We start from the raw sequence: 23,597 nt of genomic DNA on the forward strand, positions 1-23,597 counted from the left end.
TGTCTGCTAATTAAGGTTAATTGCAAATTAAACGGTTCTCAGTTGTGATAAAATTTGTGGGTTAGGTACCTATGTTTTTGTTGGGATTGCCCAGTAATTAAAAAAGGGAAGATTCCTGACTCATAAGTTAAATATTAGTGGATTGTGAAGTGTATATTTTTGCTTTGGTATGTAACTTTTTCTCTATTTCTCGTGGAAGGGGAATTAAAGGGGAAGATAGGAGACATGTCCTAAATAAAGAGATTTTGGGTGGAAAATCAAACATTTTGGTCACCCAACACTTGAAGTAATTTAGCAATGTTTTAAGAGGTCTGTAACTAAAGCGTAAGGCAAAATTTTACCTGTATGCTAATACTTGGTCGATGAACTAAGTCTCAGCTTAATTTACGATAGAGACGTTAATACCCCATTGGATTATTATTGTGTGTGAGAATTTTTTGTCGCAAAAATAAAAAATATACCATAAAGTGTTTTTTTTTTTTAATATAATATTAATTTATAATATCTGTATTTTTGTTAGCTTTTGTAACAGAAGCTAATAAATTTGCAAAAAATAAAATACTAAAGTTCAATAAAGCATGAAAGATTGAGACTTTCTGCATCGACCCCAAATAAAAATAAGAAAGAAATTGGAAAAGAAAAAAATTGAAAAGAGCAGATGGATGATGTTTGTTTCAAACGCTTTCTTTGAGGACACATCAGCTCTCAACAAACTATCGTAATAAATATAGAATATAAACACCATTTCCTAAACACAGAGTACCTACCAAATACAGAGCCTTTTACTACCACAAAACAGGTTATGAAATGATTGACACGGTAGTATCATCAGCTCTATAGACATACACTGATCGTAGCGGGGTCACTACCCGAGGATGCTGGGCAGTGTGACGCTGCGCCCGCGCACGACGCACGCGCGCGAATCGAACCCATTCCAAATTTGAAAAGTGTTTTTTTTTTCGAAGTGCAAAATAAGAGGTCAGTATTTTCTTTATATATCTATTAATTTGTAGATTTTTGTTCTTACTATTATTATTAATTATAAAAAATATGAGTAACTATAGGGATAAACAATAATGGTGGTTATTAATCTTTTCTTTACATTTAAAAACGAGTAATGAATTTAAAGATATTTATCACTATTTTGTATTTTCCATCCACTTTAATAATAAATTATGCAAATAATATGCTGATTCTTAGTTATTATTAAATAGAAGTAAATGTCAATGTAATAGAATTAAGATTTAGTCAATGATTCATCGCTTTTTAGTTTACTTTTTCATTTATGTTATTCGCGATAGTAGTTTATAACGGTGGGTTTGAGCTCGTAATACTTCTTCGTTTGTTGACATCGACCGAAAGACGTTTTATTTGAATATCCTTTTAATCATGTCTTGTTAATTTATCTCAAAATGATGTCTGATTAATATTGGAGCTTAATATATAAAAACGTAATAATAAGAGAAAAAGATAATATGTTTATTATAATTTACTTCGTAAACCCTTTTTATGACGACCCTCGTAAAACCAAACCGCTGAAATGACTGATACTCAACATTCATGTCAATGTATCCCAAAATGCATGCATAATAGTGCAGAATAAGTATATTTTAAAGCGGGTAGAAGCGCACTGAACCGTTTGTTACATATAAAGTTGTTTCCTCAAGATACGAGGAGTAACATCAGTAAAATTATGTAAAATAACAAACAAACAAGTAAATAAGTAAAACTCTCCTTTCTTCGCAATCGACTACAAATAAACCTCTTTAACCCTTCTTCTTCTTAAGTCAGTTAAATAAAGGTTATGCTTAGGTATAACTTAAATGCTGATTCCTGGACAGCTGATGTTTTTACGGAAAGAAAGCGTACAAAATGTAAATAAGTATTGTGTACTACTCAGTATTGGCAACGAAGTAAAATTCTATTCTTTGCACATTCTTTCACAACTGCTGGACGAATTTTAATGAGACTTTCGCCTGCTTTACGCGGAATATTGTGTTATGACGTTCGGTTTAGTCATAGGTACTGATGACAAAAGAGTTGAATGCAATTTTTTACCCGACTACAGAAAGGTTGGACTACAAGGAGTGACTGCCTATCTGACCTCCTCAACCCAGTTACCCGGGCAACCCAATACCCCATGGTAATACTGGTATCAGACTTACTGGCGTTCAATGACAGCCGCAACCTACACTCTACAGTTTAACGTTCTATCCGAAACACAGTCATTGGTCTTCCAGATATACTAAAAAAGTATTATTCTTTATTGCACACATAAATACATTTGACACACTGAAAATGGAGACATTATGTACAACGGCGAGCTTAACCCAGTGTTGGGTTCTCTTACAGCCAACCTTAGAGTGAAAGAGTGATTTGATGGGGTAGGGCGAATGTGCAACGTTATACTAATAACAATAATATATATGTATAATATCTTAATAAATTAAATATATACCTTTTATAATTATATAAAATATATACAATATAATATATACAAATATATACACAGGTCATAATGATAAATAATGTTCCTTAACTCGTCTCTTAAACATATCCAATGATGAGCTCTCGCGTATAGAATGCGGAAGGGTATTCCACAGCCTAACAGCACGAACAGTGAATGATCCATCATAGCGACTTGAAGTGTGGGATGGGACACGAAGCAGAAGAGATAAGGAAGAGCGACAAGGTTTGCCTCTGGGAACGAGGAACTCAAAGCGTTCACGAAGGTAACTTGGAGTGACAGGATTGTGAAGAACAGAGTAAAGAAAAGAAAGAACGTGAGCGTCTCTACGCCGCCGAATAGGCAGCCACTTCAACTGGTTCCGAAATTCCGACACATGATCGTACTTTCGGAGGCCAAAAATGAAGCGGATGCACAAATTCTGCAGACGTTCGAGTTTATCAAGTAGCTCCTCAGTCGCATCAAGGAAACAGACATCAGCATAGTCTAACAGAGGAAGGAGGAGCGACTGAGCGAGAGTAATCTTTGTTGGAAAAGGCAGGAACTTCTGGAGACGCTTGAGTGATTGAAACGAGCAATATACCCTCCTGCTTACTTCTGCAATGTGTTTAGCCCAAGATAAGTTGCAGTCCATAAAGACACCCAAATTTTTAACGTGCGATGAGTAGGCTATTACTACATCGTCATACAGAAGTGGGGGGGGAGTTTGCAGCCTATTTATGAAATATCTGCCACCAATAATGAGAGCTTGAGATTTGTTCGGGTTAACTAGGAGTCCAAAATTTTTAGCCCATTGACTTATACTTTCAAGATCATTATTGATGGCGCCAATAACCCTAGAGAGCTCTTCTGGTTGACAATGCTGATAAAGCTGTAAGTCGTCTGCATAAAGATGATAGTGCGAAACAAGTGACTTTGTGATTACGTTAATAAAAACGGAGAAAAGTAAAGGAGAGAGAACACCACCCTGGGGTACACCCGCAGCCAGATCACACCACTCAGAGGAAACCTCATGAGTACGGACCGACTGCGAGCGACCCCGAAGATAAGAACTGAACCACGCACCTGCAGAAGAAGATATATTAAGTGACGATAGGATGGCTAAGAGGATGTCAAAATCAACTGAATTGAAAGCACTGCTGAAATCCAGTAACACCAACACTGTCAACCGCCTGTTCTCCATAGCTAGCCGAATGTCGTCGGTTATTTTAACCAGAGCCGACACTGTGCTATGACCAGGGCGGAAGCCAGATTGGTACGGACTCAGCAGGCTGTTTGAGGAGAGGTGACGAGACAACTGATTATTGACAACACTCTCAAGGACTTTTGATAGGATTGGGAGGATGGATATTGGACGGAACTGAGAGACTGGGGAGGGATTAGACACTTTGGGTAAAGGCAGTACATGGGCTCTTTTCCATGCTGAGGGAAAGGAGTTGGTAAAGAGGGAGTAGTTGATGAGATGTAAAACTACAGGAATTAGTTCATCAAGGATAAGGAGAAGCATTTGGAGATGAATACCATCATCTCCTACCGCCTTTGTGGAAATGGATAAGATTGCACGTTTAATATCTCCTTCCGCAGCTGGATGGAATGAAAACGCAGTACAATTTGGCCGAGGAGCATTGGAGAGATAATGTAGAGTAGAGGATTTTACGTCATCAGCCAGCGTTACTGGTGACATCGAAAAATGAGCATTAATTGTGTTAGGGTCCATATCGGTGGTGCTGTCATTGACAGCCTTGCCAATACCGAAGGACTTAAGAAATTGCCATACTTGCGCGTTGTTAAGGTTTTTGATAGAGTTATGAATGTGGCGTCTCTTAGCATCTCTGCACAGACGACTGCAGCGATTCCGTAGCTTCTTGTATGAGGTCCAGTTCTCCTCACTGGGATCACTTCTGTATCGTCTTTTAGCCCTATCCCTTTTCGCCATCACCTGCTTAATGCTGTCTGATAACCATGGCGCAGGCAGATGCCTAACTCGTACCTTCTTGAGTGGGGCATGCTTGTCGTAAAGAGATAAGATCAACCTGTTAAACTCAGAGACCATAGTATCTACATCATTGCAGTCATAAACAGCAGACCAGTCAATATTGCCCGCATCTTCCCTCAAACGATCCATATCAATGTTCTTGAAACTGCGAAGGAAGAGAAATTTGGCTTTACGTTTAGGTGGGCGAATCTTATAAGATAGATAGAGAAGGTCATGATAAGAAAAAGAGGCCGGGAGTTGCCCATGAATGGCTACTTTGCTGGGGTCGGATACTAGTATAAGATCTAGAAGTGAAGGATTGCAATGAGGAGCTCGGTGAGTAGCATTAAGCTGAAGAATATGCATATTGATAGAAGAGACAAGAGAACGGAGTTTACGGCTGCGCACATCATCTTTAATCAGACAAGTGTTGAAGTCTCCGAGGATAATAGTATGGTCATAAAGAGGGGTAAATTGTTCCAGTTTTGACTCAAAAGAGGAAAAGTAATCTATAGTGCAAGACGGATTATAATAAACCCCTAACAGTAATTTTGTACTATTAAAAGTTATTTCAATAAACAGGTGTTCAGCGGTTTTAGAGTACTCACTCGGAGACTTGTCAATGATTTTGTACGTGATGAAAGTACATAAAGACTTAAAAAGAAACTTACCACTGAAAGTAAAATGTTCACCGTAAATAACATTACAAGCCACAAAACAACGAGTCGAATATAAACATACGCAGCTACGTACACTCAAAATTAAATACCGACATATTATTTAATTAAAACAACAATTACGATACAAAAAGCTTTACTAAAAGCTTCATTAAGAGCTAAATTAAATATGTTATGTTGTCAGTATTCAACAGAACGAAATTATTATAATTTTCTGTATGAAATTATTATGCCGGCGGGCACAATAGTCACGAATGTAAATATCTTTATTCTTTCATACGTACGTACCCGGTGGAGTTAAGATCCGTACCCGGAAAAAATATAAAATATAGCCTTTCCGTCAGTGCAAGAATTTTTCAAATCAGTTTAGTAGTTTTGAATTCTTCACAGCAAACAAATAAACAAAAAAATGTTTCCGCTTCGTTATGTTATGTACTGTATTCAGCCATTTTGTTTAGGCGGGAAAAGGTATCCTTACAAAGACCGTATTCTTTAATTAGGGTTCTCTTTAATTGGTCAGAATTTTTCGTATTTGTCATTTTATAAATTGCCAGGCTATCAAAGACCCCACAATTAGTTGATTTTATTATTGGCAGGACTTTAATAAAGTAATAAACAATAATCAGTGGTTTATCTGGAAAATATTGTAAATTGAAATGACGCCTGTTTATTAATATTACATTTTGTCAGTTATTAATATGCCATGGACTAGTTTTATCTATTTCAATTAAATCAAGTCTAAAATAATAATGCTGAAACTGTGTTTATGTAAACTTCTGGAACTAGAGGAATACTGGGGTAAGATTCTAGTTCCTCTGCCTTAATGAACTAATGAATTGACAAGCTTAGACAATTTAACTTATCGGACAGGCCATTGTCGTGCCTTCCTTCACAAAAATTTAAAGAGCACCTTCTCATCCTCCTATGTATGTGTGAGCTCGTGTTTGGCAATCAGACGGCGGCTCCAGTTCTTTAAATAATCTAAGTCATAGGCTAACAATAAAGAAAATAACACCGAGTGATACTGCCACAGGCAAAGCTTGTATATTTTTACAAAACAAGGATAAATATCCCAAGAAAATCCAGATTAACATAAACTATCGGAAACAAGCTACATTGCAGTACAATGCATTAACTAGTGTCCCAGTTAGAGGAACCGGATCTAAGTAACGGTAGGCACAGGAATCGCTACTCAGCCTTGTGGATATACAAACTCGTTTCAAATGACCCACAAATTGTCTATGGTTTGCAGAATTGCTTTTCGCTGTTTTGGAATGGTAACACTGGAATGTGTTGGATTTATTTATTTATGGGGGAAAAGGACTGAGATAATTGTGTTGATATGAATTTTATTTAGGCTGTTGGCAATATTGTTTTATGAAATGTTGACAAATAAAGTTTAAGGTTTACCTAGAGGGACTATGCTTGTCTAGTACATAGCTACGAATTGAGATGCCGACAAAGTCACGGCCAAAATTAATAATGACAGTCAATAAAACTAAAGTAAGTTGCCAATTTATGATGGGGCTAGGTCTGCGAATTCTAAATGACATCAAGACCCAAAACCAAAAAAAAAGGTTCCATATTTTATGCTCCATTTTTTTAGCCATATCTAAAAAAAAAAACAAAATCCACAAACAAGTTACATCTTTGTTTACTTATATAATATTAACAAGAACGTAGTAAATGTACGCCGTTGTAGGCATTGTCTGATTTTTACGTATTACTTTACGGCCTGTAAAGTTTACGAGTTTCATTTAACGACACACTTTCGCAATGTACACAAGTACAGGTTAACTAGCGAACTGAAGTTTAAGGATGCGGCGGTAATAAGCAAGGAGTTTGTTTACGAGAAGATGTAATTGGACTTGTAGGTCGTAAATGTAGTAACAAAATTAGGAAACAAATCATCATCAAATACGCTCTTTGTAGTTTTTAGTCACTATTCATTCGGTAAAAAACCTAAGGGTGGTTATGGACATAATTAATCTGTCATATCCATTATTATCCATACATCATCACTTCAAGATATTTTTTTGACAACCTCATTGGTAAAAATCTATAAGTTACATTTTCTTCTAGCAAATACTGGCCACAAATAAAATGCAAAATAAAAATAGCGTGTCGAAAAAATAAACAAGTCCTTTGTTCTCTTTGTAAAACATTTATTATTGGCGGGAATTTTGACATAATAAATATTATATTTTTCGTAATTATAATTTAGGTGCTTTTGTTTCAGATTTCACCATGATTCGACAAGCAGTATGTCTGGTGTTCTGCTTATTTTCGCTGAGTCACGTAAGTTGCATATTTTGGTAATTTATGATAGTATATTATAGTTATTACTTGATCATTCAAATTGACTTAGGTAATTCAAATTGGTGCACGTAAGTTAGGTACAAGGTTCAAATTCGCATTATAATTAATGTTATTTTTATTACAATTATTATATACTTATGTTCCGTAAAGTAAAAACACTCCTCTTTTTTGGGATGTCGGTTAAAAATCTAATTGAAATGATGCGATGAATTATTTATTTAAGCAAGTGGTGTCACTTTCATCAGACCAGCTGTAAATTTTCCTTTGTTTTCGCACACCGCAATATTTTGTTTTCACTTTTCCAAGTCGACACACATATCTTTGACATGTAAATGTACAACTTTATTTATTGTCAATTGTTTTAAATAATACATGACAGTCTCAGCTTTTAAAGTGACTGTTTCAGTAAATTTTAAATACCTTTTACTCTTACATCATTTAAGAGAATCTATATTGAGTACTTACATATACCAACAGTAAAACCATTTAACCACAACTAATACATAGTCATTTATTACTACTAAGTTTTGTTTTATTAAGAATAATTATTTCCATGTATGTCTCTACCAGACCTCGGGACTATAGAGTCCCGGATTTTTGGGAGGCGAACGTGGGGCCGAAGCCAACACGCTGAAGCCCTTTTGAGACAACTTTAATGAAATGGTGACACAAAACCGACGATTATCCCTGTATACACTATAGAAATGTACCCAAGGACATTCCCCGGTTCTGTGCTAAACTATTGCTAACTATGGATGAAAACTACTTGGGCTATTGTGATGGGATGCTAGTGGACTAGGAATGGGGAAACTACGGGAACTATGGCACCTGCCGGTAACAATGTAATAAATACACGTAAAAATGGCAGGTGGAGACTCGCCAACTCACTTACTGGGCCCCCGGGAATCAGTCGCTAAATCGCAACAAGGGGGCAACAGGTACATGAGCGGCTGAAGGGTGAGGATACCTCGGCGGACTTTAAACGCAGATCACGCGCTCCCTGTGGGTCCAGCATCACCGGCCCACTCGCCACTTACCACGAGGCACCTACCCTCCGAGCGGGCTGCTAACCCTACTCTAGCGACTCCACTCTGACCGGCCGGTGAAGGCAAGCCAAGAGGCGGGAGACCTATCCCCCGTCATGCTTCACTCCGGCAAGCCGGAGATGGGGGACAGTATACTCTCCCTGGAGCACTCGGATATATAGCCCCGCGGGGTCGCTACTCCCCGTCATCCGCCTCAGATGCCCTGCGGGGCTAATTATTTCCATTATTAATAAGTTTTTATTTTTACCTAAATCCGTTTTGAAAGTCTGTAAATGTCTTTACTAACATAACTTTGTCATATAAAATGCAATTATCACAAAGTTATATTACAGGATGTTGAAGTAGGACGTTTTCTTCTCTTACAGGTAGACTCAGCAAAGCAGCAGGTCCAGCTATCAGACTCCTACTTACCAGTGGCTATGCAAGTTATAGCACACCTTACAGACCAGATGGCCTTCGAAGTCAAAGACGAAGCCACTCCTAAACCGACTTCGAAACCCACCAACAGACCCACTACTAAACCTACAACAAAGCCTCCCGCTTGGACCACAAAACCGACTTCGAAGCCGACTTCGTGGACGACTTTGAAGCCGACTTCGTGGACGACTTTGAAGCCGACGACTTGGACTACCAGTAGACCGTCGTGGGCTACTAAGCCGACGACCCAGAAGCCGTATGTGACCTTCAAGCCTTCTAATAGCTGGTGGACGACTAAGAGGTTACTTTGGCAACTGTACATACGCTTTTAATTTTCTTTTTGATTGATTTTGGAAATGGTACAGAACACGACTAATTATTTTCATTATTTTCTAAATTTTCCGGAAAAATGTGTTGAAAAACCTTTTCCAAAGTCAGTTATGTATAAAGTAGTGATTGTGAGTGACTAAAAATAAATACCTACATAAAAGATGATAGAAAAGGGTTGATTGCGTTTGACGAAAACGCCAAATATAATTTGAAATTGCCTAGTAGCAGAAATTAAAACTGCTTAATAATACAAAGAAAAATAATCCTAAGTAATAACTAAAATATGACCTTCAAAATAAATAAAAATTAACAAACTTAGTATCTACAATAGAAAAATCCGTTTTCTATTAATTTAAGATATAGAAATTATCGGAGTAAATAACAAAATATTCAATTCAATTTTCAATATGCTAAAACGTAATTTATTGATGAAGCGAAAAACAGTCAACAGTTTCGTCTTTCACGAAGTTAATCTTTTATGTAACATAATATTTTAATTTGGTTTAGACAAATTGCTTTCTGGCTAGGCCTTCTCGGAATAAATAAATTGAAAAATAATTAACTGGGAAATGGGGTCCACATTTTTTCAGGACTAAGGCCAAGTAATTTTCTTTCGTACGTTGGAAAAAAGTTGTTTTAGACGCCAAGGATATGATAAAAACTTGTAATATACAGCAAAGTACTATTACCTAAGCATCTTGAGGAAATGATTTTCATGAATTTTTATGCTTTTCCATGGTTATTACAATTTGCACATAGAATTGTACGGCTTAGAGCTTAAAGTTGATAAATTATGAATTGCTCGTTATATCATGCTAGCTAGTAGGTACATGCGAGAACCACGTCTCGCTACCAAGTAAATATGTAGTAAGTAGCCTATGCTCATTCTCACTTTTTTGACTATTTGTGTACCAAATTTCATCTAAATCACTTCAGTAGTTTTGTCGTGAAATGGCTACAGGCCGACTAACAGACGAGAGTCACTTTCGCATTTATAATAAGTAAAAATATTCAAAATCACCAATTTTATCAGTCTTTTATATAGTACCAACTATTCTTATTTCTACAAAGCCCACAGATGTTTGACAGTTCAGTAGCCACGAGATAAAAAAAAAAAAAAAAAAAACAAGCCGACTAAACAGTTCATATACGGTGTTTTACTTTTAAAATTCGCGTCACGTTTGGCAAACACAACGGTGAATGGGTATCATCCAAGAAGTTCGTATCTTTTGAATAATATACTGTAGGACTGGTTTATGTAAATGTATGGGGATAAGATTAACTAAACTGTAAAATAGAACCTATGAATAATAGGTGTAATAAGTTTCATGTGTTAAAATTGAGTAATAAGGGCGTTTTTTTGTAAATAAGTATGTAGTCTTTACAGGTTGGGTACTTATTTTTAAATATTTTGTAGTGTAAATAATGTAAATAATTATGCATGAATTGTACTGTATATTTATTTTATAAAGGTTTAAAGATATAGTTCTAAACTTCACTCTATGTATATAAAGTTCTATATCAAATAAGCGTAAAAATGACAATAATTTGAAAGAGATTATCGCATGCAAAATAATCCAGCATCTTTTATTTATCTTCAAAAACTAATTTACAATAAATCAAATTCCAGGCCAGACATGACAACAGCCCACCACAAGCCAGGCCTCTACGCCCCATTCTCCCCCCCAAAACCTCTGACCAGATACACCTGGCACCCTCAGCAGCATCGCTTCGTCTTACTCCCGGTGGAAACCCCTGCCCAATACACCATCCTTCAACCTCAGGAGACCAGGACCGAAGAGCCTCTTCTATCCTTCCACCATGAGCAAATCAAGCCACTAATGGAACCAACTCCTGAGTCAGCTCCATATTTGCCACCTCATTACGACGTCAAAATCTCCAGCCGATCCGATGGCTACGTGATCGATGATTTGTCTGAAGAGAACTTGCAATACCTGTCTGATGATGTACGGGAAATGATCAAGATGGCGCATGACCCTCATGATGATAAGCTGGTGGATGTGTGGGCTGAGGTCCGGCAAGGCAGTCAGCCGGTGAAGGCCAAGCTATCGGCTTCGAATCTGAGGCTGTTGTTGCTGTATGATCTTCTGAGCAGGGATGCGAAGAGACAGCGGCTTTCGGATTATAGCGTGAGTTTTTATATTTTCTTTATTAGAAAATCCGTTTATCTTTTGTTTGAGAACAGGTCTGTGCCTAGCTACGGGACAGTACAAAGTCTTATTATTAATACTACCTACCTGTATAAGAAAAGTGGATACTAAGTAGGTAATAAAAGTTAATTACTTTCATAGAAAACTTACTTTCATAAAAAAATCACGAAGTTTTTACTATAGAAAAATGTAGATAGGTATTTGTCGTTTGTCACAAAACACATTATTTAATAAAACTCATTTAATATCTATGTTCAAAATTAATTAATGTTTATCTACAAAATACTTATGAAACATAATAATAAACGAATAATTATTTAAAATTGTCTCTACGTAAAATATATCACAAACGCTTGGTTTTGACATAAACGTCTATAGCAGTCCAAGTTTCAGACAGATTAACCTTTACTATAGATCTACATACAAAATGGGTTATGTAATTGGGGTGATAATTCTATTTTAGAAATATTTCCTAGAAAAGAAACATAGCGTGGGCAGCTCGTCGATACACGTACTTTACTGGGATTCTATAAAACTCGATCAACAACTCGCATTTCACTTCGATTCGTAATGTCATTTCATACTTTAGGGGAGGTAGGGGAGGGATGGGCACTTTTTCACAATTTATTGCATAAAAAATCAGATTTTACAGATCATTATCAACTTTTATTGCCATTTCTTATATTCGGCTAGATATAATGAAAGAGCTTTCCTAAAAATTACAATCAGTTTCAACATTACGAGATATTTAAACGGTTTTATTTAGCTCACCCCGTTTGTTTTATTATTTATTCTTGGATCAAATTTAGTAATTCAAATTTCACCCTCTTCCTGTCAACCGATTGGTCTGAAATTTTGTATACACCTTTAATTAAATCCAATATGGCCGCCGGCACAAAATGGCACAGCCCCCTCAATATGGGTATCAAATGAAAGGGCTACACAAGTAGAATACTGTCAGCAACCCCAGCGGGGCGCAACAGGGCCAAGGCCTGCCTGCACGTCGATTCTATAAAATTCGAACAACAACTCGCATTTCACTTCGCTATTCACTCTCACTTCGCATTCGATTCAGAACGACCTTGATTTTGCATTCTGTAAACATCACCTAATCACTTGCGAAGTGAAGTGAGCTCGACATCGACCAATGCTGTGGGGCCCATTAACTATTGCTGTAGTACTCTCTTCTAAAGGTATAATAGGTGTGGATTGCATCGACTTACTATAATTGTAACTGGAGATTTTGACAATCAATAATTAATAATAGAAAATACACATACCTTTCATTAGTTTTCTCTTTATAACGATCCGAAACCGCAACAAAATATTTAAGTACTTTTACGAGTGTTTGTTCTTGACAACTCACAGAAATGACAGATAGTCTATGGATGAACACCGTTACCAGTCGGTAACGTAAACTACCCAATTAAAAAAAAACAAAACTATGATCAGAAATCAGAATAAAAGGACCCCCCTTTTATTCTGATTTGATCATGTCTCCCAACTGCCCATCTCTCCCCTACCTCCCCTATAGATAGACAGATTTTGACAAATCTGTCAAAATCTCGACTTTGATTTAGTTCAACTTGTCAACACGCTCGATAGTGAAGCGCTAGTGTAGTTTGACAATGTCAATCACGAAACTTTAAGGTAGAATTCCGTGGGTCGCGATTGTCGCAGCCGCGCGCGACAAAAGTCAACCTATGAAAATGTATGGCACCGCTGCCGAGGGCTGCGACAGTCGCGCGCGGACGACGAATTTCGTGAGCCGCTCGCGGCCGTACGCTTCTCAACATGGTCTAGCGCTTAATAACATCTATAGAATTTTAGTAAAACCAGAATTAAATTTTTGACAATGCCGCGAGCAGCTTACGAAATTCGTCGGCCGCGCGCGACTGTCACGGGCCTCGACAACGGTGCCATACATTTTCAAAGGTTGACTATTGTCGCGTCCACGGAATTCTACCTTTAGATCGAAGTCGAAGTGAGAGTGATGTCGAAGTGAGTTGTGATATTTTATAGAATCGACATGCTTATTAACCTCGCTTATCGATAGGTAATATTATAAGGGATGGGAATCTGTCGATGATTGAAAAATGTTCGAATGTTCGATATTTCGAACACATTTTGGTGATTAAGATAGACCGATATTAGACATAGTTTATATGTGACTTCTAAGATATTTTCTAGGTATTCATCGGTATTTTGAATCGTTCTCTGCATTGCTATGAACTTTTTGATAAGTTTTTTAATTAATCGTGCAACACATAGATTTTGCTGTTTATGCTACTTTTGGCTTACCTATAATAATAGCTATAGTTAGATTATATGGGATTGTCAGCTTATACCTTTTTTGGAGTTATTTTGTCTTTAAATAAAGTAAACAAATCGCGGTCAACGTTCTAATTCTTTATTTCTGTAATTTATTAGTTCAATCGTCGGTTTATTTAAAAATATGCAAATGATGCGACCCATAACAATCTTAAAACGGATATAAAATACAATTATATAATACTAGCAAAATAACGCGGTTACACCTGTGCAAAAAACTCTTAAATAAGTTATGCTCACTTTTATTAAATTATGTTCATTTAATAGAAATAGAAAAGGTACATGAACAATGTACTCAAGGTACTCATGTAATGTCCATCTTTAAATACGATAGGTATTTTTATTTATTTTTAGTACTTTTATTAATAGGTATAGTGTAGGTTATAGTTTGCATTAAAAAACATTTATCTAGGTAGTACATTGTACTTGCGGCATTTAGAAAGGTTTAAGCGAAGCCTCATACAAACTTACGTACAAACATTTTCAAAATATTTACTTTTATAGACAAAAATAAAGAATAATTCAATAATAATTTGATTTGATGATGTTATTGACTTCAAACATGACGTTATTGAGATCAGCCTTAATGACTTTAACATTTAAATAACTATTCAGTCTCGTGGGCGTGGTCATACCTGTTTATTTCCAATACAAAGAAAATATATAGGTAACTAGTTTTTATACAGCCGTTTTCCCGCGATTTCACCCGCGTCCCGTAGGAACTACTGCCCGTAACGGAATATAATATAGTCTGTGTTACTCGGGAAGAGGGTAGCTTTCCAACAGTGAAAGAATTTTTTAAATCAGTTCAGTAGTTTTGGAGCCTTTAGGGTATACACAAAAATAACATTGTTTCGATGCCTTAGAGTGAAAACCTCGTAAGTGCAAGAGATAAATTTTCAGAATAAGGATTAGTATTAGATATTTTTTACGATTATCTTCCAAGAAATGCAATAAAGAGTGAAAACCTCGTTAGTGCAAGAGATAAATTTTCAGGATAAGGATTAGTATTCGATATTTTTTACGATTATCTTCCAAGAAATGCAATAAAGAGTGAAAACCTCGTAAGTGCAAGAGATAAATTTTCAGAATAAGGATTAGTATTAGATATTTTTTACGATTATCTTCCAAGAAATGCAATAAAGAGTGAAAACCTCGTTAGTGCAAGAGATAAATTTTCAGGATAAGGATTAGTATTCGATATTTTTTACGATTATCTTCCAAGAAATGCAATAAAGAGTGAAAACCTCGTAAGTGCAAGAGATAAATTTTCAGAATAAGGATTAGTATTAGATATTTTTTACGATTATCTTCCAAGAAATGCAATAAAGAGTGAAAACCTCGTTAGTGCAAGAGATAAATTTTCAGGATAAGGATTAGTATTCGATATTTTTTACGATTATCTTCCAAGAAATGCAATAAAAAAATATTGAGAAAAAATGCATTTCCGAGGTTTTCATTCTAAGACGACGGTTTCCTATTTATTACTTTTTATTTATTTACAGCACTAATCTACTACTGCAGGTTTATCTTGCGATAGACAATAGTACCTACTTACTTGTATTACCTCCTCACTCAGAGACATTTAATGGTTACTTAAGTCACTCCTTAATAACGGAATGTCACACAAATAATTCTCTAAGGAATGGCTTAAGTAATCATTAAATGTCTCTGAGTGGGGAGGTTAGGAATTATGCAACTAAATATAAACGAAAACTTCAAAATTATAAATGGAAATTCCTCTACCAGTGATGAAATAAAAACAAAAGAAATTCTGTTGGCTGCCAATATCTAAATAAATTGAAATAAAAGTGTTACAATTTATCTTACAAGACAAGATCCCTTTGCGTCTATTTAAACTGAATATGTAGTAAAATACAAAACGTTTTGTCACATAACAACATTAAACTGTGTGTCTGTCTGATTGCAGACGATCTAATTTGAAGCGTTCCGAGACGGTCTGACAGTCTGACACCGAATGCGATGTCTGATCAGTCGCTCAAGTAGGGACGGACGCGTTTCCACTGAAATCGGGGTTTTATTCAAATAGATTAAACGAGAAATTTATTCTGTGTTTTGTAATAATGTTACACGCTACGTCTGTAGGGTTTAACATAGTTAAATGTTGAATGTAGGTATAATCTAAACCCACAATACTTTGTAACGTGACAAAGCTGAGCTGAGCTTCTGGCTGTTTCGAAGAAATCTGTTCAAAACATAAATGCCACTAGGATAATCTGGGCATTAATAAGAGATATATGAATAACTATGTACTGCTATTCATAAAACTCTCTTCTGAACTTCAGCTGTTATTATAATATTAGATCACCCAGGTCAATTATTTTAACTAAAAAAACTACCTTCCTAGTAGGTATGTACGTTTAAAATGTATGAACAAAACCATGCACAGGCGAAAGTCGGCAAGTATCTGAACTTGAAATCAGCAAAATTAGTTTATTCGTTGACAAATTAGTTTTGTTTATGTGACAGCTCGGATCAACTAAAAGTACCTTCCGAGAAACTGTAACGCATAAAGAGACCACATAAACTTTAAAACCAGAATAAACTCATTAAAATATAAAATTAAACATCTTAAAAGGGCTAAAAAACATTTATTTCTCCGAAACTTTAAATTAAACATTATAATGTTATCGTCTTATTCTGTACCTCCTTGATATATAACTTACAGTTTAATTTAAATTATTACCAAGGAGGTAAAAACTTGGTCTTAACTCGCGGGTCAATGGACACGAGGCTTTTGAGACGCGATAAACTTTTACAACAATATCGTAAAATATTTCATCTTTATTGGCGTTTTTGTTATTACATATTGGAGTTTTTTTCGTGTTTTCCATGATTTTCATATGTTATGGTGTTTTTTTTTTTCTTTCTAAGTATATCTTAGACACCAATGGCTGATATAAAGGTGAAGGAAAACATCTTGAGGAAACCTGGACTTTATAGTCTGAAATCACTAACCCGCATTGAGCAAGCGTGGTGATTAATGCTCAATCCTTCTCCGTGTGAGAGGAGGCCTGTGCCCAGCAGTGGGACGATAAAAAAAAGGCTGTAAAAAAAAATGGTGTATTTTGCATCTACGAACGACAGATGAGGCCTTATCATAAGATATTTATTTATAATTCTATTTTCCCCAATTTTCTTAGCTAAAATTCATAACAAGATACACCTAAATCTACAAGGTGTTGATTTGCATTTGTGCCATAGTTCAGGAGGAGGACATACAATACGTAAATAATCGATTGGAATTACAGTAGATGGGAAATAACTAACATGCACTGCTTTTTTTGTCATTGTAATGTCGTGGTATTTCCGAAGTAATCTAATTTTATGAATTAAATTTATGAGTGATCGTTGCGTATGCTTTGTGTTTGCGTTTGTGTGAGGGTGCAGCACGGTTTTAACGCCAGTAACATACGCGCCAAGTTAAAATAAGGCTAGATGACATTTATGGAATTCCGAAAAAAAATTAAAGAAAAAAAATGACATACCAATTTTTTTATTGATTTGGGTCGAGAATCATTAGCATAATTACCTCCTTGAATATGGCACGGATGCAAATCAACAGCTTGTATACCAATAATAGGTCTTTACCTATGAAATTGCCGTTTTGTATGAAAAAATTTAAACGTTTTTTTTTCATGTATTTTTTATTTGTATTTATCAAAGTAATTACCCATGCAATCAATGCTTCTTTGCCAACGCAGTGGCAGTAAATTGATGCCCTTTTTAAAGAAATTAGCTGGACGGGAGGCAACCATTTGTTCAAAGGCATTTTTTACTGCCTCTCGGGTACTGAATTTTTTACCCGACAAAAACTTATCCAAATTCTGGAAAAAGTTGTAGTGTGTGGGCGCAAAGTCTGGTGACTGGCAGACGACGGAAAAAATTATTCATTTGTGTGTCTGTTGAGCAGTGCAAGTCACGTCTCGATGCGTACTTCGCGCTAACGTTCATTGAGTTCGTGGGACACCCATTTGTTACGCTTTTTTACCTTGCCAATTTGACGCAAATGGATTAATATTGTTTTGACGCTAACGTCGAAAGATTTAACCGTAGATTGTGTATCATCAGCTTTCACAATCGCCTTTAATTCATCGTTGTCGACCAAATTCTTTGGTTCAACTTTCAGGTCGAAATTTCCAAAACGGAAGCGAGCACACCAATAACAGGTGGTGCGTTAGTTAGCAATGTTCGCTCCGTAAACGTCGTTGATGTTACGTGCTGCTTGTACCGCGTTGCTGCACCACGGTACTCATATTTCACAAAAACTTGATTTTTAACGATGAAGTGAAGATTGAAATGCGATGACAATGTAGCATTAATCAATAAACTAATGACTACTTTTGGGAGATGAATTCCGTGTATTTTAATAAAATTAATTTGAAATTACAATTCTTAGCCAAACAAAACATACATATTATGATTTGAAATGGCCATTACCGCAGGACGGCAATTTCATAGGTAAAGACCTAATATTATAAAGAGGAAAACTTTGTTTCTTTATTTGGTTGTAATGGATAAACTCAAAAACTACTGGACCGATTTTAAATATTCTTTCACCATTAGAAAGCTATATGATCTGCGAGTAACATAGGCTATATTTTATCCCGGTGCGGGCAGTAACTCCCACGGGACGCGGGTGAAAGCGCGGGAAAACGGCTAGTGTGTAATATTCTCATACTATTTAGTAAAATTATTGATCTGCGGGTTGGGAAACGACGAGGCAGATGATTTAAGAAAATTATTTGGATTTTTCTTACTCATTCTATTCTATTACTTCATCATTAGCCTTTATAATATTGGCATAAGCCTTTTCTCAAGGAATGATTGTTAATCACCATATCCTGATCTCTTTGTTGGCGGTTGAAACTATTACCCAGCCTCCCAAATCCTTCCACAGGTTCAACCAGACAAAAAGTCATCGTTCCACATAAAAACAGACCCATAAAATTATTGACGCCCCAAATCCCAGCAAAAACAAGCCAATCTCTTATTTACCCGTAGTATGAAGCACTTCGGTTAGTTTACGACGCCCTAAATTGTGATCCCACACATTGACCTTAAGAATTAGTTTATTATAGTGTAAATAACATGTTTTAAGGCCGACTCTGAGGTACTAAAGATATTGTTAAGCTGCCTGTTTGTTAGTGCTAATTAGGAGATACTGGACCCGGTGAAATTGGTTCAATAGTTTAAAGAAAGCATCATCATCATCATCCTCCGAGCCTTTTTCCCAACTATGTTGGGGTCGGCTTCCAGTCCAACCGGATTCAATGACAGAATGTTTAATAGTTTCAACATAGCATACAAAAGAAATCTCTACAATTTTAATATTGGTAGGTATATATCATGTTATGTAACGCTAACGTCATAGTCTAGAATTTCCATAAAAACTCTTAGAAACTTTAACGATGAAAGCTGAACATTTAGACACATTTGCCTAGACTTACTTTTTAAAATTAAGTACCTAAACTTGATTGAACCAAATCTCATTTTCATGTTTTGAAATTCCGTTTTATCTATTTGTTCCACAAGTTTGTTTTCAAGTACGTACATAAAACTATTAAACTACAAGTAATTTGAAAAGTTTCTTCTAAAATACATAATAGTTTCAGATAGTTTACAAGTTACGAAAATATTAGATCTTTAATAGCTGCCCATCTCACAATCATCGTTATTATTACTTCTTATACCGAGAGGCACGTTAAACTGTAGGTCCCGGTTGTCATTGAACATCCTTGGCAGTCGTTACGGGTAGTCAGAAGCCAGTAAGTCTGACACCAGTCTAACCAAGGGGTGTTAGGTTGCCTGGGTAACTGGGTTGAGGGGGTCAGATAGGGCAGTCGTTCCTTGTAAAGCACTGGTACTTAGCTACATCCGGTTAGACTGGAAGCCGACAAAAACATAGTTGAAAAAAAAGGCTCGGAGGATGATGATACAGAGAGGAAATAACGCTTCCTCGTAGTGTACCTACTGTCCATTTCTGACTTAAGTCCAGGCTTCCTCAAAATATTTTTCTTCACCTTTACTCAATCATTAGCGTCTAAGATACACTTGGAAAAGTTACATTAGTGCTTGTTTGACTTGGAATCAAACTCGCACACACAGGTGCCATTAGGTAAAATAGTAGAAAATGGTCTTCACAACGATTCCAAAACATACACATTTCAGTTTTTCAGTTGATAAAAATGAGTCATCAATTTTTAACAGATGTTCAGTTTATTATGATATAAAGATATGGAGGTATAGGAACCTGAAATATGGTCCATTTTATATTCGTTTTATATCGTTATCTTTGCCTGATTTACTGGTGTTTTACATTCAGATTTTATTTTGCAAAACAAATATATAAACTGGGGATCGTAGCTCTGAGTGACTGCTCTGAGTTTATGGAGCATTTATTAGCTTTTATTTGGTGATATATTACTGAATATCCTTGTATTTATGAGCGACACTTATTTTTATTTAATCTCGTCAACGAACATACTAAAATTAAATCATAAGTTATGATTATTAACTTAATCTTTCATATGTGCGCCAGTCGCCTTGCAAGTGACCAAATCTTGCAAAAGATTACTTACACTTTAGTCCCTGGTTTTAATGAACCCCAAAATAATGATTTAAAAAACCCACAGAATTAACAAGATATTTCGAAAATATAACTTTTATTGTACAGCCATACCTACAATAAAAAGCAAATTAAGCTAACTAAAGTCATCGTGAATATTACAACTTGTTTTTGTCATTGGTCCTTATTTACCATTTAGTCCTGTCCTGGTACAGCCATCAAAACAACTTTATAGACTGTTGACTTAATAAACACCGACCTAGACTTGTTTTGTTGACGGTATCTCCTCGTGTAATGGTATTATCAACTCTATGAAGTACCACAAAGTTAATTCAGCCGCTTTTATTGAAATGGCTATGTTTCCTAAACTAATAAAAGTGCTGAACGTCTATTTGGCTTATTAAGTTCAAAATAACCTAACCTTTAATAAGTGGATAATTTTGTGTTTCTTTTATTCCCTCCCTTTCAATGTCAGGTAAAATTAAGGTCCCTTTTCGACTTAGGTATATGACTATCAACAAAAAAATATTAAGAATTTTTGAAACTTTAAATTCTAAGGTATCCTTAAAACTGATACATATCGGGAAATACCATGACACAAGAGGCGTGAAATCTATACTTAGGTTATACAATATTCGTGTTTCCAATGTAATTAATTCTGTGAGTGACTATGGTTTCTTTTTTATCTACCAAACCGTTTCATTTTCCGCATTATTTACACAATGTACCTGTTCTCGTGTTCCAGGGTTTCTCCCCCGATGTAATGAAAGCTCTGGTAGAATCATCCAGCGGCGGTGCGCGTGGGCAGCTCAAGATGGCGCTATCCAAGATGGTGGAACGTCACGACTGTGGCCACGAATACGCTAACAACAGGGCTAAAGAAATGGTTGAGGAGTTGGGTAAAGATGAGTCAGGATTATCAGCCGCTTTGAGGTACTTGGAACCGCTGGTGTATAGCTACTAAGTTAACTAAATCTGTCTTTGTTATATTAAAAATGCTTAATATTTTTGAGTTGTATACAGGCTGTTTGCAGTTAGAGTTGTTTTATTTTGACAGTTTAGCCGCCATTTTGGATTTGCTGTCATTATTAATGTGTTTTATTTATTGGTTTGGAAAAGTCAATAATAAAATATAGCTTGCTGGTATTTAACTATTTTAAATGTATGTACACTCAATAATATTATTTTACGATGATTATGGACGTCGTTAGCTTACTTACTGGTGACGTCTATGGCCGTCTAAAACATTAATTTAACAAAGACAGACAGACATACTTTATATTAATTAAGTTAATTAGAGTAATGAGCTGAATCATGAAACCCCTAAACAGGTATAAAGGTGCATTTATATTTAAACGAAATGAAATACTTATTTATCGTAGTTTTTTTTATATTTTTGCAATACTGATAATTAAATATTACTTCTAGTGTAAAGCAAGAAGACGTTAAGTATAGATACTTACCAATTTTGATTGAGAACGGTATTTTTTGTCAGTTTCACTTAGATAAAGTAACTTTTTTAGATTCAGTTATCTTAAGGTTTATTTTACTGTATGAAACAAACTGACAAAACTTTGATTTACTTTACAAAACTTTTGTTTTCTTTGATAACATTATAAGCAAATACAGGTCTTATTTAAGGACATTTCAAAACTATATATCGAGAGAACAATTTTATTATACAAAATATACTTAGAATTATTTATGAAATATAAAAAATACTCAAAAAAAAAGTGAATTATAATAATATAATAATTAATGCTTGCCCATGAAACTAGTTAAGATAATAAAAACAATACTATGTATCTATAGATAAGAAGTAGGTAATATTACCAAATAAAAATATTAAATTAAATGCTGTTTTATTTCAGTTATTCGTAAATGATATTAATTAAAAGTAACTGGGTTGAGCGGGTCAGATAGACAGTCGCTCCTTGTAAAACACTGACTGGTACTCAGCTGTATCCGGTTAGACTGGAAGCCGACCCCAACATATTATGTAGTTGGGAAAAGGCGAGGCAGAAGATGACATGCAAAAGTCTCTTGTGTTTTACGTAATCATGCTAAAAATGCATTTTCCAACTGATATGAAATTAATCACAGACATACATTGTAAATGTTTCTTTAACGTGTGTGAAACCGGAGTGTAAGCTTGTAAAGTTACACGTAAAAATATCATATTGTTTCTGACAACAAACAATATTTGTCAACAATAGGATTCGTTAGAAAAACATGGTATTGAAACTCAATTTCAATCAAATGGGTTTAGAAACTCTGATTCCTAATCCAATTACAACGTGACCAGTCAATTGAAAGGTTATCGGATTAAAATATATTGCTTTCTTTTGTAAACACGTATTTAAATATTTCCATCCGCGTCCCTGGTTGAACTACTTCCCGCATCCGGATACAAGTAGCTTTCTTACTGGCTTTGGACTATCTGGGTACCAAGTTCCATTTTAATCGGTTACCTATGTAATTTTACTGTGAAAGTTTGACAGACCGATACTTCTGCATTTTTAATGTTAAAAAGTATTTATTTCGACGAGAATTTTTTACATAATCGAGATTTAGAGATTTAATTACCTAAATTATTTATAGTCCTAGTAACGTTATAAGTGTCAAATATAAAGTTCTAAAACATCACCAAATAAATCATCTGAATGAGTTTAAATATTAAAATAATATAATTACAAGATCTTATTTCTTGACAAACAGTAAGCCCAACTTAACAGCTGATGTTAGAATTCTTAATAATAAGATTTGATCTTCTTAACAACCAAAATATTATACTTTAAACTTTGTTTAAAATATCAACATTAAATAAGGTTTGTCTTCACAGTAAATGGAGAATTAATAATGACTTTAATTTTAATGCTTTGAAATATATCTTAAGTAGTGTTGAATAATGTTTAAAATCAAGTTATGCAGTGGGAGTTTAAAATCCCGTTTTGAATAAGACCTTTGATTATTTTCAGCAGTCTCGCAGTTCCCAAGCGCACCATTTCATTAAAATTGGTCGAGCAGTTTTGGCGTAAAAGCCGAACGACAATAGAGCTACTTTCGCATATAATACTTCTAAGGATAGTTTGTTTGTCAAACCATTATAAACAATCCTTTCATTTGATATTATTTTGATAGTGACTCTGGTTGTTAGGTACGCAATCCTGATAAATGGCTAAAACGTTCGAGGTGAAAGACGAGAAGATAGGTGTTTTTACAGCGCAGACACACATATATCACTTAAAAAATTTACATGAATATATTTAGGAAAA

At 35.3% G+C, this 23,597-nt stretch overlaps 1 protein-coding gene across 2 annotated transcripts; it reads left to right on the plus strand.

Annotated features, from left to right (window-relative positions):
- The first annotated feature begins 871 nt into the window (after positions 1-871).
- LOC124639710 lies at positions 872-22,177 on the plus strand. 2 transcript variants are annotated; one of them, XM_047177161.1, is made up of 5 exons: positions 872-978; positions 7,359-7,417; positions 8,850-9,202; positions 10,862-11,381; positions 21,068-22,177. In XM_047177161.1, the coding sequence occupies exons 2-5, from the start codon at positions 7,367-7,369 to the stop codon at positions 21,284-21,286; spliced, it is 1,143 nt and encodes a 380-aa protein (XP_047033117.1). In that variant the 5' UTR covers positions 872-978; positions 7,359-7,366; the 3' UTR covers positions 21,287-22,177. The 2 variants fall into 2 exon arrangements, with proteins under 2 accessions (XP_047033117.1, XP_047033118.1); XM_047177162.1 differs by having other exon boundaries at positions 8,850-9,157.
- The last annotated feature ends 1,420 nt before the right edge of the window (positions 22,178-23,597 follow it).

Source organism: Helicoverpa zea, chromosome 19 (genome assembly GCF_022581195.2).
Source record: "Helicoverpa zea isolate HzStark_Cry1AcR chromosome 19, ilHelZeax1.1, whole genome shotgun sequence".
Classification (NCBI taxonomy): Eukaryota; Metazoa; Arthropoda; class Insecta; order Lepidoptera; family Noctuidae; genus Helicoverpa; species Helicoverpa zea.

Bases quoted from the DNA above. Each gene is read 5' to 3' on its own strand.
- LOC124639710 (XM_047177161.1), top strand. From the start codon at position 7,367: ATGATTCGACAAGCAGTATGTCTGGTGTTCTGCTTATTTTCGCTGAGT. The intron at 9,203-10,861 runs GTTACTTTGGCA...ATCAAATTCCAG, and splicing joins AGCTGGTGGACGACTAAGAG to GCCAGACATGACAACAGCCC. The intron at 11,382-21,067 runs GTGAGTTTTTAT...CTCGTGTTCCAG, and splicing joins AGCGGCTTTCGGATTATAGC to GGTTTCTCCCCCGATGTAAT.